At 37.4% G+C, this 18,660-nt stretch overlaps 1 protein-coding gene across 7 annotated transcripts in view; it reads right to left on the reverse strand.

The window, feature by feature from the left end:
- The window catches only part of SUGCT (succinyl-CoA:glutarate-CoA transferase), a 327,199-nt gene that overhangs the window by 273,379 nt on the left and 35,160 nt on the right, over nucleotides 1–18,660 (reverse strand). For all 7 annotated transcript variants that reach the window (XM_042834219.1, XM_042834218.1, XM_042834224.1 and 4 more), the window contains exons 7-8: nucleotides 14,198–14,289; nucleotides 9,241–9,384 (exon numbers count right to left, since the gene is read on the reverse strand). In XM_042834219.1, the coding sequence (XP_042690153.1) occupies nucleotides 9,241–9,384; nucleotides 14,198–14,289 (236 nt within the window). The remainder of the gene's footprint in view (nucleotides 1–9,240; nucleotides 9,385–14,197; nucleotides 14,290–18,660) is intronic.

Raw genomic sequence — 18,660 nt, forward strand, 5'->3', positions numbered from 1 at the left:
ACATGCAAAAAAAAATATCCATACAGACTTTGCTTATATACAAACTAATTACCTGAGAGAACAGGCAACAAAATAACTTCAGTGATTTTCTTATTAATTGCAACAGGGTAGTTAGTACCTAGAGGCTCCAATTTGGACTCCACACACGCTTTGCTAAGGATTCTACTATTTCATTGAATCAGTAAGAAAAATGGTTTTCCATGCTAAGCTGCCAACACCCAAAAGGAGCTGTATTAAAGCACTTCTCGTTTTTGATCTTATGATTAGAAACAGTGCCATGTACAAGGGAAAGTATGCATACATCTAATTAGCATCTACAGTGCTGAGCTGGTACATCTATAGCACTCATCTTCACCTCATCAGCACTTACACAAAAAAACTAAAAAGCATGACTTCTGATGAAGCCATTACTACCCACTCTGCACATTATCATCCCTCCACAAAATAATGGTAGCTTCAGTAGCTTTAAGTAGATTTTTAACCTTCTCTGGTAGACATCCTTGGTACGTAGAAAGGAGCCAGGTGAACTTGGCTGGGTGAGAAGTGTGCAAACACTCCACATTTAACTATTAACACTATCCACTATTAACACAGTCAAATCTCTCCTGGTTGTAACAGCCTCCATCGTTGTTCAACCTTCCGGCACACCTGGGCCACAGCAAGTGAAAAAAAATTGCCTTAGGCCACATAAAATATTTAATTACTGTAAGCAAAAAAGTATCGCATTGACTATATTTTAATATATTTAAGTAAGGAACAAAACCTTTATTTAATAAATATATTAAAACTTTGAAAAAGTAGGTAACAAAAACATAAAACTAGAAGGCTGGACACATATGGAACAGTGACAAAAATCAAGGTTTTCAGGACAGCTGAATTTTACTGAGTCAGTCTTAAACTAGCCCAGAACACAACAGTACCCAAGGCACTTGCAGATATACTGATATTTCCTAAAAATGAAAACTCTTAAATACTAAATCAGTTAAGTATTGCTGCAACAGTAGAAAGGAACAGGAAACACTGGGAAATATCAAATTATTAATAATGGAACATGAAGACAGTGGAGATCAAAATAACTCCTCATCCTGGTTTGTTCAAGAAACATACCACTTTGTCATGCAACTTCCCTTGCAGAACGATTCAGAAGCCTATCCATAACTTTCACTCCTTTAATACAAAATAGCCATTTTGTTGTACAAAAAGAGATTGAAAAGATTAAGGAGAAAACACATGGAACTTCCAGACACAGAAGCTACATCAAGCAGACTGTTTGCTCTGAATGAAGTTTTAGAATTTAGGTCAGAAATAAGGAAAAAGCCTTTTACAGTGAGGGCGGTGAGGCACTGGGAGCAGGCTGTCCAGAGATGTGGCAACCATCCCTGAAGACTTTCAAGGTGAGGCTGGATCAAGCCCTGGACAACCTGATTTAGCTGTGTATGTACCTGTTCACTGCAGGGAAGTTGGACTAGATGATCTTTAAAGATACTTTTCAACTCCAAGGTTTCTATGATGTTCATCATCTTGTATGATAAGACGACATCATCAAAAAAGCAAAGTATTTCTTCTTTTTATCAGAACCTCTTTTCCAGTAAAATCCCACAAGAGGATTTTTAAGGGGAACCTTTACTTTCTGCTGGTTTTGCATATGGTGCAATAACAAATCTACAGTTGCGCGTACAGAAATAGAGGAAGATGGGGAGTAGAAGTTATGTACAATAATATTACTTCAGTAGAGCAGTACCAGTATTTTAGTTTCATAATTTTAACACCACAAGGTTTTTGAACACTGCCCATTAATTACTAATGTGCTAGTGGAATACAAGGATGATACAAGAAGCAAACTTGTGGAACTGAAAGAAATAGCACAAATTTTAATGCACAAGATAAATGCTGCGAAGTTAGAAAAATAAAATTAACAAGTTAATTTGTTCACGTTGTTTTCAAGCACTGTAATGCTGCCTGCAACACAAATGGGGTTAACCTAGACAGTTGTTAAGCCAGATACAAGTTAAAAAGAAACTGTCCAAAGTTCTATTTGATTTGAGAGATGAGTTAGCACTATCAATGCATCAGAAATATGGCATTTCTGCATAACACTATCAATAGTGACAAGTTTGCACATCTCTTTCTGAAAGTGTCTCCTCATTAGAGTTAGAAAATTTAACTATTCAAGCATACTTAATTTTTTTGTACTAAAGTACTTTCATATAATTTTCATCATAGAAATCTAGTACTACAAACATTCATTCCAAAGAAGGCAAGGCATTTTTACATATAGCTCAAGTCTGACTTTCAGGCAGAGATGCATGTCATGCAGTATAGAATAACCCTCAGATTAATTCAGGCACTCATGCTGCACCATCATGGTGGCAGCTCTTCCCTGTCATCTGGCCCTGCCCAGCCCAGCCCCAGGCATGCCCATCATTCAGCAACAACCAACATACCAGAATACTATTAACAGTGTTTTGGCTCAAACCAGAATACTTTGCAGTTCACTTATGAGCTAGAAATAACAACATACAGAATGATAGAAACATGGAGAAATACGGTCATGGCAGCCAAAATCTCATCAGACCAATAAGTAGTAGTTAGTCCAAATTTGCATCATCATTCTCCATTGCTTCACTTTATTAAATAAAAAAAGCTAATCGAAGTTACCTGAGATGGTCTCATCATAGAAAGCACTGCTCAAACCTTAGTTATCATTATTATAGTTATTCCATCAGCATACACAAAAATGACAGGCTTGTGAAGGCTTAAGAGACCTCCAGAGGCTCAACAGCACACTGAAATCACTAGTTTTACTTAATTACAATTTTTCTGTAACATAAAATTGAAACCTGTTCCATCAAATTACAGCTCTTCAGCTTTCTTTGCAAAAAATCTTGAAAGGCCCTGTCCAAATCTGGCCAAGGTAGAGAGCGACTTCTAAAAACTTCAGAGGTGAATTTTAAGGATATCGGTCATAGAATCATAGGAAGGTTTACAATGGAAGGTATCTTAAAGGCCCTCAAGCTCCAACCTCATGGGAGGGACACCTCCTAAGAGATCAAATTGCCCAGGGCTTCTCCCAACCCAGCCTTGAAGACTTTTAAAGCTGCACTTCCATAGCTTTTCTAGGCAGTAAAAAAGGCATTTTAGCCTGTGCCAGTATCTTACCACCCTCTTGATGAAGGATTTTCTTCTAACATCGTATATAAACCTATCTTCCTTCAGTTGCCCATCCTGCCACTACATGTCTTTGTAAAAAGTCCCTCCTCATCTTACCTGTAGGCCCCTTGTTGTGGTTTAACCTGGCAGGTGGCTCAGCACCACACACTTGTTTGCTCACTCCACCCCTTCCTATTAGAATGGGTGGGAAAAAAGAAGAAAAAAAGAAGTACAACTTGTGAGTTGAGATAAAACCTATTCACTCAGATAAAGAAAGAGAGAGAAAATGCGTTTGTGTATACACATAATGAGTGATGCACAAGCAATTGCTCACCATCTGTCAAACAACAGCCAGCTAGTCCTTGAGCAGTGGAAGGAAGCCCAATGAACTCCCATCTTTTCCATGCTTTCCTTCTACATGATGTCATATGACACAGAATAACCCTTTAGCTGGTTTAGATCACCTGTTCTGATTTTCTTACCTCCCAGTTCCTTGTGCCCCTTTAGCCTCTCACTGGTAGGGCAGTAGGAGAAGCTGAGAAAACTGGAACAGCCTTGGCTCCGTACAGCGTTGCTCAGCAACAACTAGAAACATCAGTGTGTTACCAACATTGTTTTTCTCCTAAAAAAAATACAGCATCATACCAGAGGCTATGAAGAAGAACAGCCCTGTCCTAGGGGAAACAAGGACTACCCTTTGGTTACGGTTGCCTCAGATCCCTGTCTTCCCTAGATTGACCAGCTGTAATTCCCTCTGCCTCACAGCCTTCTCATAATCCTCCTGGCCTCCTCTGGAGGTGTTTACACAGGCCTATGCCCTTCTTGTGCTGGGGATCTCAGAGCCACGTGCAGTACTGCAGGCAGGATCTGTGCTTATTCTGCTATGTTTGCTTATATCTTTATCATATACTTCAAAACATCCAGGATATCCTTTTTCTCCTAATACTTAGCATGATCCCAAAATGTGATCTGTTGGCAATTAAGTACAACAAACATCTTGATACCATTTCCAAAGTCATATCCATATTCAAAGGTTATCTAAATAATAATCCTATTAAAAGCAATATCTTCCTTTGTCTTCTGATTCTCTCCCTTACCCATTCCAGATAGTTGTTTCTATCTTTTCTATGTACTAAAGGGGCATTTTTTTGTATGCACCTCCTAGTCCTAATTTACAACTCAGGAAAATGAAGCTGCAAGACATTCAGACTTCATTTCATTAGCACAATAAATAATTGCAGCAAAGACAAAAATATGAAGACTTCACTGTCAAGTAGCAAATGAAGAAGAAGATTCCCTTGCAATCTGGCTAAGAATTCTGTTTACAGAGCAAAGAAAGCCATCAAATCTGAAAACCAATTGGAGTACAACGCTCCAACAACTAATTAGAAGTCACAACACATTCCAAAGAGGCCAATATGAAATAGAGTTACTGTCATATTACTATGGTCCCCAGGACTACTTCAGTGACATTCTGGCTACTTAAAACTCTGAGAGATAATGTCTGCTCTTTATTAAGCTGAGATCTTCAATTGAAATTTTAGAGAATAATAGCCAAGAAAAGCGCCTGATGCAAAAGAGACAGTCATGTTAATTTAGACTTGGTTATATTTCCATATCAGAGCTGCATAGTGAAAAAGAACGTCTCCATACAAAGCACACCCACTTTTCTTACATGACAGAACACTGTTTTGCAAGATAACATTCTCTAAGCTCGTAATAAAGAACTCTTCACTTAAATCACAGCCAAAACAAGACAACTGTGTAAGAGCCCTATTGATGGCTCCAGAAATCACCAGAAACAATGACCTCTAGTAAAACAGATTTCCCTTATTGTAAGAGCAGCAAGACCTGTACAATGAGAAGGTGTTATAAAAAGAAGAATGCTCACCCATCTCCAAAAAATCTAGGCTTGCAGAAAAACTCCACAAATGAAGAAACTCCAGCAAGGGATCCTCCCCTAGCCTCAGTCAGCCCTTAAATGAGGTTCAAGAGAGGTGGAGACAGACTCCACCCCTTCCAATCACACAGGTGAATTACCTCCATCTGTGCTCCCAGGGCTGACTGGTTCTTTTCTTCCAGGTGCTCAATCAGTGGTTCAGGCTGTGACTCCACAGTTCCTATACATTTATGTATTCAGAGAACTTATAACTTAGCAGGTAGAAAAGCAATGCATTACTGCCAAGATACCTGCACAGTGTTTGAGTTCCACAACTGCAATTTCTCATACAGCTTACTGCTGTATGATGCCATATGTGACCTCCAGGCAGCATATAATCAGTGTCAGTTTCAAATACAACTAGCAGTTTGTAAAAGACATGTCACGAAAACTTTTAATGGAGACCACTCTAAGCACTTGAAATATATATATACCTTAAACAGATGCATTTTGGGAAAAAGAGATCCAGAAGCCCAAAAACTACTAGATTCTAAACCTCAGTGTTTTCTGAACAAACTGTCAAACTAGAGCTAGAGATACAGTGTAGAAAATAACTCATGCCAATTTTCTAGGGTCACTTTAAAATTTGAAGATGAAGTTTCCTTTAAAAAATTCAAATTAAAACCTAATAATCAGAAGCACAGAAATGTCTGATGAACAATTATATAACACAAACAATATTAATTGCATTATCCTGTTTGTGGAATCTGCAAAAACAACGCGCTCCAAAACTGCAGAAAAGTTAAATGTAAAATACTTCTTGCATATTGTCAGTCCAAGAGAAACCAACTTATTACAGTATTTGTTAGAGCCTGGTTGCAATTAAATACAGGAAGGATATTAAAACTTCCAAGAGATTTTTTTTTTTTTCAAGCCACAACAGAAGAAAAGGCGCAATTGCATAATTGGAACCAAATCCAAAACCCACTTCCTTCTTATTTACTAGCATCATCTAAAGGACACCATTTAGATGCTGACGCTGAAAGGTCTGGAGCTGACAACTGTAAATCATCTGAAAGTCAAAAGTTTCAAAGGAATTGTATGACACGGGTTAAAAGTTTATAGATGATAGATACAGAAAGTTAGTGCTCACTGCAGAACCGCATCACAGCGGTCACTGCATCTCCTCAGTAAAATTCTAGAATTCTGTTTTGCTGCACAGAAAAGAAATCTTCTTTTATAGTCACAGACTGGCATAGAGCAATTGGACAAAAATGTCTGACATGTAACATTTGAAATAAAGGTCTTTTTAAGATATTCTAACATTAATAATTTTAAGAGACCGGGATTTCATTTATCAGATACTTTTTCTGTACGAACCAGAAAATTAACGAACAAACTTGCCACTCAGAGGGAAAGTTCTTTAAAAAGCGTAACTGATAGCTGAATTCACTTCATGCCCTTTGTCATTAGCATATCTGTGCAGAAAATTAGCATCAAAAGCAACACCCTACAAAAAAAAAAAAGAAAGCCACTTGCCTTTCTATAAAGCATGTAGAAAAGTGACAGCAGAGACACAAGTGGTCGTGCACATACTTAGGGCTTTTCCTATAAAATTATCCAAATGTTGTTCAGGGATTTCAATCTATTTAAGAACTTTAACTCCTGGAGGTTGTTTTTCTCTTTTTCTTTCTTCTTTTTTTCCCCTTCCCCCTTCACCCCCAGCTAGATCAGGCTGCCCAGAGCACCATCCAGCCTGACATTCAATACTTCCAGAGATGGGGCATCCATAACTTCTCTGGGCAGCCTGCTCCAATGCCTCACCACCAGTGAATAATTTCTTCCTCATACCTAATCTAAATTTAAAGCCATTACCTCTTGTCCTATCACTACCCTCCCTAACAGTCTCCTGCTTTCCCATAGGCTCCCTTTAAGTAGTGGAAGGCAGCAACAACGACTTCTGAAAGCCCTTAATAATGCTCAAGGAATATATTATACACTTATTATAGAAAGATATTATTTATAGACAGGTATTATTTATAAGATACTTTATATGTTCATATACGCTCATATATATATATATTTATATATGTAGTCTTGAGTCAGAATTCCCAGTTCAGGTGAAAGGATGGACAAAAGGATAAGCATATTAGCTCAGTGCATGAAACACTGACGGAAGCAACAAGTTTCATATACGTCCCTGCTCTCCTAATTGAACAGCAGGACATTACAGCAGCACTTTCGCTCAACACACAGGAAAAAAGATTTTTTCTCACTAAAAATGACCATACTCCAGTGAAACTCACACTGAAGGAGAAGCAGCATTTCTTTGGCAATGAGATCACACAATCAACATCAACAAGAGCAAACTAAAAATCTACAGTTTCAGGTTGCTTGTTTTGATGGTATCTGTGAGAGATTCCAAAGACTCACTCTTTTAAAGACTCAACACACAAGGAAGACCTTGCCTTAGATATCTCAGCTTGGTATGTAAAACCATAACCTCTCTGAACAACCCGATTCTACCACAGTAATTGGTAGAATTATTAAAATATTACCAACAGAAGCATTATTAAAATATTACCAACTAAAATATTACCAACGGAAGCATTGAGAGCAATTTTTCTTACACTGATTACTTAGATTTTTTTCTACTGGTTCTTTTCTCATCTTTGATGACACTGACCTTTCAAGATTTACAAGTAAAAATAGTTTTTGTTTTTTTTTAAAAGAAGAAGAAAAAGAAGAAAACAAACCAGGATAACTAGAACTCCAGATGTTCCCAGGGAGACTTGTCTGTCAGCTGCATTTTTCTACATCTATTTTAACATGTTTTCAATGGGATTGATCACATTGGTTTGTTTCCTATCCCAAAATCTCATCCAAAAATAATTTTCTCCAATTAAATAAATGTTCTCCTTAAAGTCTTAGGCGAATATCCTAGAGCAAATTTTGGACCAGGGTAAGGTTATCTTATACAAAATACGTATTTTCTGATTAACAATTTATAAGTGTAGTCTATTACAAAATATCAACGTATTTCAGTTTAGTGCACCCAACTTCGAGGGGAAAAAAAGAAACATTTATTTGGCGATTAGAATGCCATGTGTGGAATTACTCTTTAATAACTTTTATATAAATACAATTTAATAACAAGTACAGAATAAAATAATATATAAAAAGTATATATATAAACATCTCTTCACCATTTTGTACTTCTTCAGCTAAGCACATAAGGGCCAAAAATCACATATCATGCACACTTTGTTCACTTTGTTTTGTGAACACACAGATATCTGAGTGTTCATTCCCTGTCATTTATATGCCAATGAGTGGCATAAAGGATAACGTGAAATATCACAAAGACAGAGCGCTTTTTTTTTTTTGCACAGCCAAAGCTGCCTTAAACAAAATAATTCCAAGGGCAACTGTGCTGACAAAGCTGACAAAGGATGAATTAGGAGTTGCACCAACACATAGCCTCATTTCTTTCTACTTCCAGCATTTGATAAAATGCCAAATAGTAATCCAGAGGAGTCCATTAAAAAGCCAAACAACAGCAGAAGAAAGAATCATGACATAACTGATGTTCAAATGGCAATTTCAAGTTCTCATGATTAGTTGTATATGATACAGCTGTCATCACGTCTCTGTCTTTCCAATTTTGATGAGATTTCTCTACAGCGGTCTAGAGAAAATACTGCATATTCACACTTATTTTATTCCCTAATTTCCAGAGTCAGTAGGCAGACTTCTCAGATTAGATTACTTTTATATTTCAGTGATCCTTGACTACTTGACAATTTTGTTCAAGCCATTCAATCACTCTGCTGGTTTCATGGCCCAGTGCCAAGTCCTCCCTTCCAATGGTGGTTTCACCATTTACACTCGTCTTTCTTCAACCACCTACTACAACTGCTTGCTATCTCTGCATGATCAAAGCCTTGATTAAACTGTTTTAAAAGAACATGGAGGTCTTCTCTAAAAATTGGAAAACAGACATACTGCTGTAACAACTATAACCATGTCGTATGAAATGGGCACTGCCAGAGTGGCATAATGAGGAAGTTGTCACTGACACAATTTATTTTCATTAGTATCGTTGTCATAAATTATACTTATTAATTTGCATTAATTTATATCAAAATATCGGATTTCAGTTCAAACATCTTAACAACTAAAAGTAGTTTGTTTGCTTTTTAAATTCTTACCTGAGATGACAAGAGATTGCAGTCAATGTGCATTCCTTTCCCCGTCTTATGCCTCTGAAGCAAGCCAGCCATAATTGCTCCACACGTATACAAGCCAGTAGCAAGATCTGTCATGGCTACTCCTACTCTAACTGGTTCACCACCCTAAAGAAAAGGAAGGCAACACTCCAAGTGAAATAAAAACAAACAGAAAGCAAATAGAAAAAAAAAGGAAAAGGAAGAAGAAGGAATAAGCAAAGCATTAGTTTGTTTTAGTACATGCCACATAATTCTTATCATAAAAAGCGTTTACATGTTTCCTCATCACAAGCAACAATAGATAAAAGCATCTTTGAGTGAACCAAAACATAAAGGCTACCCTTGAAAAAGAGGTATTCTTGCAGTATTTACACAATCCCATGCATCAAGATGTTGCAAAGCCTGTAAACTGTAAATTACTTTCTACACTACTTCTTGCTCTATTCTGATCAATACTTCAACACACAAATGCTCAGAGGACAGAGATACTGCTAGAGACAACAAAACAGAAGCCAAAGGTCTAAGGATTTCCACAGCACATATTTTCACAGTTTCCTCTTACGGAACACTCCTATACTTAAGAAGTCAAACTACTATATTGCTATGTTATTTTTAACATAGCAGACATGTTTCTGCAGCAGTTTGCACAATTTCCACTCTTCCTCAGTGTGCCTATTAAGATAGTTCAGCAACTATCATCCCCCTCCTCCCCTAAATCAGCTTCTAATGTCCACCTGTGCCTTTCTGTGACAGGATGCATTCTCTAACTAATGTGAAATAGATTCATTTACATTTTCATATCTGTCCTGTGGAACAAGAGATAGGAAGCTGCTTTATGTGAACAGTGAAGCTTCACATAAAGTGCTTGAACATACAGAAGTTCACTCCAGTGCCTTGCTGTTGCAAACTTGCCACTAGTTTACACTTTTATTCATGATAGCCTCAATGTATTCTGGAAGATTCCTTTCCTGATTTTTTTTTTTTTTTTTTTTTTTTGCCCTTTGACATAACTTTTCTTCCCAGTTTTACATCAGTGCTACAAAAAGTGATCCGCTATAACTGGAAATTGGTTTGAAATGACATGCACTGTAAAAGTATTAATAAAAGTCCAGTAGTCCTTACACAATGGAAATAACTTGCTGCAGCTAATATTAACCAGTAAGGGCTATATTTTTTTTCAACAGCTCTGAACAATATACTACGTGTACTCTTTTGTAGTCATTTGTTTTTAAGCTGAAGAATGGCCCCTCTGGTACTGTAGATTCTAATCATGTTTTGCTGTCTAGTGTCCAGTAAAATAAAAAATGCTGCTTCAACAACAAAAAATGCTTACTGAACACGCCGCAGCACCATAAAGCTACCTAGCACTGAATGCAGTGATCCACTTGGAGATGTAAAGGGCACTTGTATCCAAGCTGTTTTTATTTAAGTTCAAATTATTGCCCCCATGAGTTTCATGACATTTTCAAAGCAATATTCATTTGACGCTGAATATGTTAAAGCAAAAGCTTTCTGTTCATCAAATAAGAAACTTGAATGTGACGGTTAACCAATAAAGTTATGTCTTCCAGAACATAATTTATGCCCTGGAATAATAATTCATTTATAATAAATTATAAATTATGTCTTTAAGGACAATAAAATTGTCATCGGTATGAACTCAGTCCTTTTTCATATTTTAATTTACAGTTAAAAAAAAATAAAATAAAATTAACTGAATCTGGCCCGAAGCAGCAACTTTCATTTCAAAATGAATTTCTGGTACAGATTTATATAAAATGGGTTTGAAGTTTTCATACACACTAGAATCTCAAATTCCACAGGTGTCACAGCATTTCTGATACAGAAATAATCGAGTACAGATGTATGAGTTGGAACTCCATCCAGATTTCCTTATCTGCACATAAAAACACTATTTAAAGATAGCATTCTACAGTAGATAAATATGGTTCAGTCAACAAAAACACAAGTACAGCTGTTTGTGCCTTTAACTCTTCAATATTGCAAAAGCTACAGTTCGATTTCAAGGTTCACAAGAGAACTTTACTTGAAAGCCTTTCAAAACAGCCAGCATCAAGTGATTTCAATTACAGTAACTTCTTAGGAAAAAAGGAAAAAAGGCAAGATTCTCAAAATTTCCTCACGTCGGAATCTTTTCTCATTTCTCAGAAAAATCAGATGAAAAATGCACAAATCTTGCACTCCATTCAACAATTCTATTCCATGTGTTAAACGTGATATTACTGTGTACTTTTGGCCCTTTCCACTTTCATATCACATTTTTATTTATTTCACTACCTAAAATATAACTTGGAAAAAAATAAACATTTCCACTGTGATCTACTGCCTCAAAGTAAGTGTTATACACAGTATTGCAGGAAATGTTACGTGCGTGATCAAATTAATGAAGGTTTAAGCTTTACTCAAATTCCTGTGCTAGTAATACAGAGATTTCATAGTATAATACTGAGAGTTACTGTATAGAAGCACAGCTGCTCAGTATCCAATAAAAGCAAGTCAACAGCAGCAGCAAACTGTCTTAGAAATTAAATCAGTAGCCAGATGGTTGAAATAGAGCAAAATTTGCAGTATTTAATTTCTCTAAAACGCAGTCCTTATTGCTATGAATTCTATCAATTTTAGAAATGTCAAGTACAGAACATAATTTTACTGTTCTATTGTTAAAATGCTTTGTGTGGTGCTGTAAATACAAGAGCTGCCATGAAAGTACTGCCTCTTATCCTAGTATGATGGCCCACGATGTCAGAGGTGGATGTTGGTGGCATGGCAGCAGAGGTTGACCCTTCCTGCAAATATTCTGTTACATTTTGTTGTCATAAACAGGTGGCAGCAGAGGCAGTCTGACAAAATGACGCCTGACGCAGAAGTGCATGCAAAGCAAAACTCTGTCACTGAATTCCTCCGTGCGGAAAAAATTGCATCCAATGGCATTCACTGATGCTTCCTGAATGTTTGTGGAGAGCAAACAGTGGATGTGAGCACAATGAGGTGTTGGGTGGAACGTTTCAGCAGTGGCAGAACTGACAGTGGGCCACCTCCATTGGTGCAGATTTTGAGAAGCATGGCATGCAGGCTCTTGTTCACTGCTGGCAAAAATGAGTAGCTAATGGTGGTGACCGTGTTGAAAAATACTGCTTTGTAGCTGAGAATTTGCTCTGTCAAGCAGAGTCATTTTGCTCTTTGTATCCGGTGTAATTTCCATGGAAATAAATAAGAAGTATTACTTTCAGACCAATCTATCCACACATTAATGTACCTTAAAATTAAGCAACTCACTGATGTACATAGATGTCTTTTTTCTGCTCCCCGACTTTGTAGTTTGTCTACTACAGCTAAGAGCTTTAAGGCACTGCAAGCACACTACTCAGTTTGTCTATTAAAAGAAGTTTCTGCAGAGCACTGTTATACTGATATTATTATGCTGATTAAGTACAGCTACTGCTAGACAACACAAAAACATCATAACTTTTCTTTCTTTCTTCATCAGTTTTAAACACATTTTCAATTTACTGTAAAAAAAAAAAAAAGAAAGAAAGAAAAATTGTAATCTAGTTTACTAGGGTATGCTCCAAAGGAACATGTTGCTTTAAGGACTTCAAGTACAAATTCTTGTTATTAGGCAAAAAATAATAGTTTAATTTAAAAAAAAAAAAAAAAAAAAGCCACAAAAGTGAGCAAAATGCTTTTTTCTTCTTTACTTTGGTCATTTCTCCACATATTGCCTGAAATAAGCTTTTGCTACATTTTTTCATAGCTGGCTCTATTTAGAATTCAGAAATACTCAATTACATGCACAAATGTAGGACATGGGAGTTTTAGTTGAAAATAGTAAATTTTCAAGCAACCATACAGTATGATTTTAAAACTATTTTTGTCAAATTTCACTATAACAAAAGGCACATGCATCTTCAGAGCTACTGACCACTCAAGTCTTTGAAACTGGCCTCTCTACAACAAAAAATGCTTTATTCAGAAACTGATAAAATATATGACCAACTGCAAAAGGAAAATCAATAATAAGGCATGTTTTAGCATGTTTATTTTAATCATGCCAGAGAATAACTAGATTTGAATTAACTGCTAAAAGTCCCTAGTGAATAGATGAAACTGTTACCAGCAATGATTACACGATTTTTGCTTACACTGCCTCAGTTCCAGGGGAGGCGATACCAACATCTGAATTTGCAGTGTAGATCTTAACACAATCTTTTAATTAAATCCATCTTCGTAAGTGTCGCTCAGTAATACTGCTCTCATAGCACTTGCAGTTTCCATCACTCACGTACCTAAAACCATTTTTCTCTGAGGTAAAGATACATATTCTATGCATTAGTGTAATCCAGATACTAAGCTACCCCTGTAATGCTTCCTGCACTGCTGTATGATCCAACAATCTTGGATATCAGTGGGAACAGCAGCACATAAAGCTTTTCCAGAGCCACTAATGGTATGTCCCTGCAAATTTTCAGGCAGGGTGATTGAAAAGCTAGAAGTTATCTAGATGGCTTTACAATTCCAACGTTTAAAGGTCTGATGCATCTGTTATATCAAAGCACAGGAGAGGCTTTCCACAAAAGTGTGGTTTCATTATCCAGCAGCTAATCTGCCCGTTAAAGTTACTGAAGTGACTGAAAGTCACACAGATTAAGTATTGATAACTTATTCACTGGAAATTTAGGATACCAATCTTCTTCCATTTTCTGTTTCTCAGGCACTGACTTACTTTCTCAGGCTGGAATGAGATACTGCATGGGCAATAGTACTACCATTTCATTGACTTCACAGAGATAAGGCCTCTTGTTGGACTGTGGAGGGCATACATAGCAGAGGTGTTAACAAAGGCTAGCTAACACCACAATGTGATTAGTACATGGAGCATGTCACAGATTCTACTAAATTTAAAAGTTGAGAGCCATACCTCGTGCCCTGTGATATGTGTGAGACCAGAAATGGCAGCTGCAATGGAGTCATATCCACTTCTCTGAACCATTGGACCAGTCTGTCCATAACCTAAAACAGAAAGACAGCAAACAGTAATTCAACCGAGGACAAGTGCAACAAACACTTCTTACTATTGAAAATAAAAAGGAACCAATATTTTTCATCAGCTTCTGTTCACAAGTTGTCCAGACTGTAAAACCAATTAATGCTATTTTATTTTACTTATTCCTGGCACAATGTTAAGATTAATTTGTCTGTTTCTATCCTGTGCAGGTGATGCATTTGATCTTAATTCTGGACAGATTTGGTATCTCCACTTTACCTCATCATGTCTTCCAAAAAACACTATGAAATTTTCATTGAGATCTTCCTGGATCGGCTGAAGAGGTTGCCAAATACAGAATTCAGTTTGACCTACCTGACAGGTACTATCACCTGTCAATCACAATACAGTCAAACAATCAAAGGCTGAAATTAGAGACCATTACGATACTTCTGTGCCTGTATAATGCAAAGAGCCAAGGCTAACTTCCTTTTGCTCTTTCTTTCACAGAACTAGCAAACACCACCACACAAAGTGGAAGTCAACAGGGAAGCTTCTCCTGGAGAAGCTGGCAGCCTGTGGTTTGGACAGGTACAAACTTTGTTGGTAAAGAACTGGCTGGAGGACCAGGCCCAGAGAGGTGCTGCATGGAGTTAAATCCAGCTAGCGACAGGTCACAGGTGGTGTTTTCCCCAGGCATTGGTACTGGGGCCTGCCCTGTTTAATATCTTTACTGATGACCTAGACAAAGGGATTGAGCGACCTTAAGTAAGTTTGCAGATGACACTGAGCAGTGAGGAAGTGTCTGCTGGGGTAGCAAGGCCCTTCAGAGAGATCTGGATAGGCTGGATCACTGGGCTGAAGCCAATGGGACAAAGTTCATTCAACAGGACCAAGTGCCGGGTCCTGCACTTTGGCCACAACAACCCCAGGCAACGCTACAGGCTTGGGGCAGAGCGGCTGGAAGACTGTGTAGAGGAAGCAGACCTGGGAGTATTGGTGGAAGCTTGGCTGAACATGAGCCAGCAGTGTGCCCAGGTGGCCAAAAAGGCCAACGGCATCCTGGTTTGCATCAGAAATAGTGTTTCCAGCAGGAGCAAGGAGCAAGTTCGGTTTTGGGTTCCTCTCTACACTAAAGGCACTGAGGTCCTGGAGCATGTCCAGAAAAGAGCAACAAAGCTGGTGAGGAGTCTGGAGCACAAACCGCAGAAGAAATGGCTGAGGGAACTGGGATTGTTTAGTCTGGGGATGAGAAGGCTTAATAGAGACATTATTGCTCTCTACAACTACCTGAAAGGAAGTTGTGGAAAGGTTGCAGCCAGTCTCTTCTCCCAGATAAACAGCAATAGGACCAGAGGGAATGGCCTCAAGTTGTACCAGGGGAGGTTCAGGTCGGGCATTAGGAAATATTTCTTCTCTGAAAGAGTGCTCAAGTGCTGGAACAGGCTGCCCAGGGAAGTGGTTGAACCACCACTGATGGAGGTCTTCAAAAAAACATTTTGAATAGATGTTTACATTTATTATTACATTAATACAACATTTAGATGTTGCATTAAGGTACCTGGTTTAGTGGGGAAATACTGGTAGTAGGTAGACGGTTGGACTAGATGATCTTGGAAGTCTTTTTCAACCTTGGTGATTCTATGATTCTATGAAGCAGAAGTATTGGAATTCTATTATTTAAACTAATACAAACTGTCAAAGCCCTTACGAGTCAGAGATTTAAGTTTCTACTCCTTAAAGAGGTAGCAAATTCAAAAGTTTTCTCCTGCTTTCTTTTCTCTTTTCAGAAATCTCTAGCAGAAATACCCTAATTAAAGGAGCAAACAGTTAGGAGCTGTTACAGTCAAGACCGTTACTATGGCTAGCACTTGTAATGCAAAGTTTCTATAATACTCTGATCTGTGAAGACAGCATAAAACTAAACAGATAGATAGATAGACAGATAGATAGATCATCATGTATTACAAGAAAAAAACCTCTCAGTCTCCCAAATTCCTTTTATTTATTCTCCCTAAATAACACTGTGGTAGCCTGCTTGGTAGATGTGACAGTCAAGGTTGGGTTTATTGCTCGCAGCACAAAATTAAAAGTTGTTACACATAAGGGCAGCCATCTTCAATTCCTCCATTTGGATCAATGTTATTTAGTACAAAATTCATAAGCAGCTTCTAAAATACACTGCAAGATATTAATGATCACTTCTGAACTGCAGTTAAAGTACTGTGTTACTCCAATTACTGCTCATTAATTCATACCAAGCAAAACAATATCCAACAAATAAATTGATTTCCATCACTGTGCTATAGAATACCTAATTATCTGCTAGGACATTTTTCTGGGACATCCGGGAGCCAAGGAGGCTAAGGAGGAGCTCAGCTTCTATCTCAGTGTTACAAGGAACATCAGGATACTAAAGCCAGCAAATGGACTTTATCAACAAAGCCACAAAACAATTATTTCAGAAGACAGGATTCACAACTTCCTTACATTCAAATCTTCAGCTCACTGACTTTAATAATCACAAAAGAGAAGCCAAAATTACTAGTTTATCCAGTGTTATTAAAAATCGTTTCTCTGACAATGGCTGACTAGAAGACCCTAAGGAGCAATTAGTGGCCTTTCCTCTCATATCAACACAGAGAAGTTCACAAAAAAAAAAAAAAAAAAAAAAAAAAAAAAAAAAAAAGTGTTTCAAGCACAACTCCACTTGCAAATAAAATGTTGGGTCCACACAAAAATGCTCTGAGTGGCTCCAAGCATACATCGTTATCTCACTGAGATGAAATGGAGCATTAAAATCATTTAAATATGTGTGGGTCCACTTCAAAAACCAAATCTTGCTCAATAATAATAACAATAATAAAATACTCAAAACAACTTTAATTGAATAGTGAAAAGCATATTGAAGTCAGTGAGAAATTACGCACTGGTCTGAGCTATTAACAAAGAAAAGTCATCTCAACACGTCTGCTCACACAAATGTTTTCATAAACAGAAAACATCTGAAAATTAAACATCTAGTACATAGACAGAGAATTTATGGTTTTTTGCACTGCTCTTCTGGCAATGACAAACATCCATCCTTTAAACACTAAATTGAGGAAAGGTGACAGGCAAAATTTCACACATTTTTCTAGCAGCATTTTAGAAATGTTGATTTTAAGTCCTTTTCCACATATGACAACAGCCTGATTTCAAGACAGAAAAAATTATTTGATGCCTCCCTGGTTAATTCCACAGGTCCTAGAGGGGTGTCTAATTGGCTTTCAAAAGTCACAAAAAATTAAACAGGGAAGATACAAGACTCTGGTCTTGATTTGAAGTCTGAATTGAAAAAGCTAGTGTAGAGGCAAAAATCTATTGTAGATGGTGTGCCACAGAGCCTGTTAAATGCCTGGGAGGAAAAGAAGCCATCTAACTGACAAATAACTACTTCTCAAAATGAAAGGTCTTATTATCTAGACAAAAGAAAACAAAAGCTGAACATTATTGAGTAAACTACACAGGTCAATGGAGGAACCCTGTGCAGATGTTTTAGAAATAACTAGGAATACAAGAAGAAAAGGCTTGAAAGAGAACACACATTTAGAAAACCATTAGTCTAGTTGATAAATCTCACCATAACACACATGTACATGTATATTAAAAAACAAAACACCGAAGTTATTAAAATACCATCTGAAGCATGTGTTTGTCCAAAAACACTGTGTTCACATTTCAATTCACTGTGCAAAAGCACAAGTTTGCAATCAAATACAGTTAAGCCTAAAAATAGGTTCCTGCTTAGTATAACATAGTTCAGGCCTTATCAACTTTAACCAGTACACAAAACACCTTTCCCTAAAAAGACAGTTTCTGCTAATTACAGAAAGAATAGGCTTCAGAGAGGCAGTCTCTGAAAGGTAAAACAACATAGCTGAGCACACTCTTACTCTGAACTGCCTTCTAGTGAATTGTAGTACCAGAGAATTTTAGTTAGAACTTAACTGAGTATTTCCGAAATAATTTCAGTTGGAGAAGCGACTGCACGAATCCTTGGCCTCAAAATATACATATCTCCATTGTCTGAGTTTGAGACAATATTTAAGGCTTTCGATTCCTGTAAAATGGAATCTGGAAATAAAAAGGAAAAAAAAAGGAAAAAAAAAAAAGAGGAAATTGTACCCTCCCCCCCCAGCCCCCCCAAATCCCTATTCTATACTATTGATCTGATACCTGCCACATCATCCTCTATCCAGATCTCACAATTGCTGCATATAATCTGCTTTACTCTGCTGCAAAGTACGCATCAGTTCAATGGGTGAACTGACTGTGGGACACAGTAACCCCCAATCAGACCTCTTAGTTTCTCCTAAGAGAAAGGTCATTGTCCATGGGTGTCCAACCTTATAGCT

This window comes from Centrocercus urophasianus, unplaced genomic scaffold (genome assembly GCF_019232065.1).
Source record: "Centrocercus urophasianus isolate 14NV4802_14NV808 unplaced genomic scaffold, USGS_Curo_1.0 seq_44, whole genome shotgun sequence".
Classification (NCBI taxonomy): domain Eukaryota; kingdom Metazoa; phylum Chordata; class Aves; order Galliformes; family Phasianidae; genus Centrocercus; species Centrocercus urophasianus.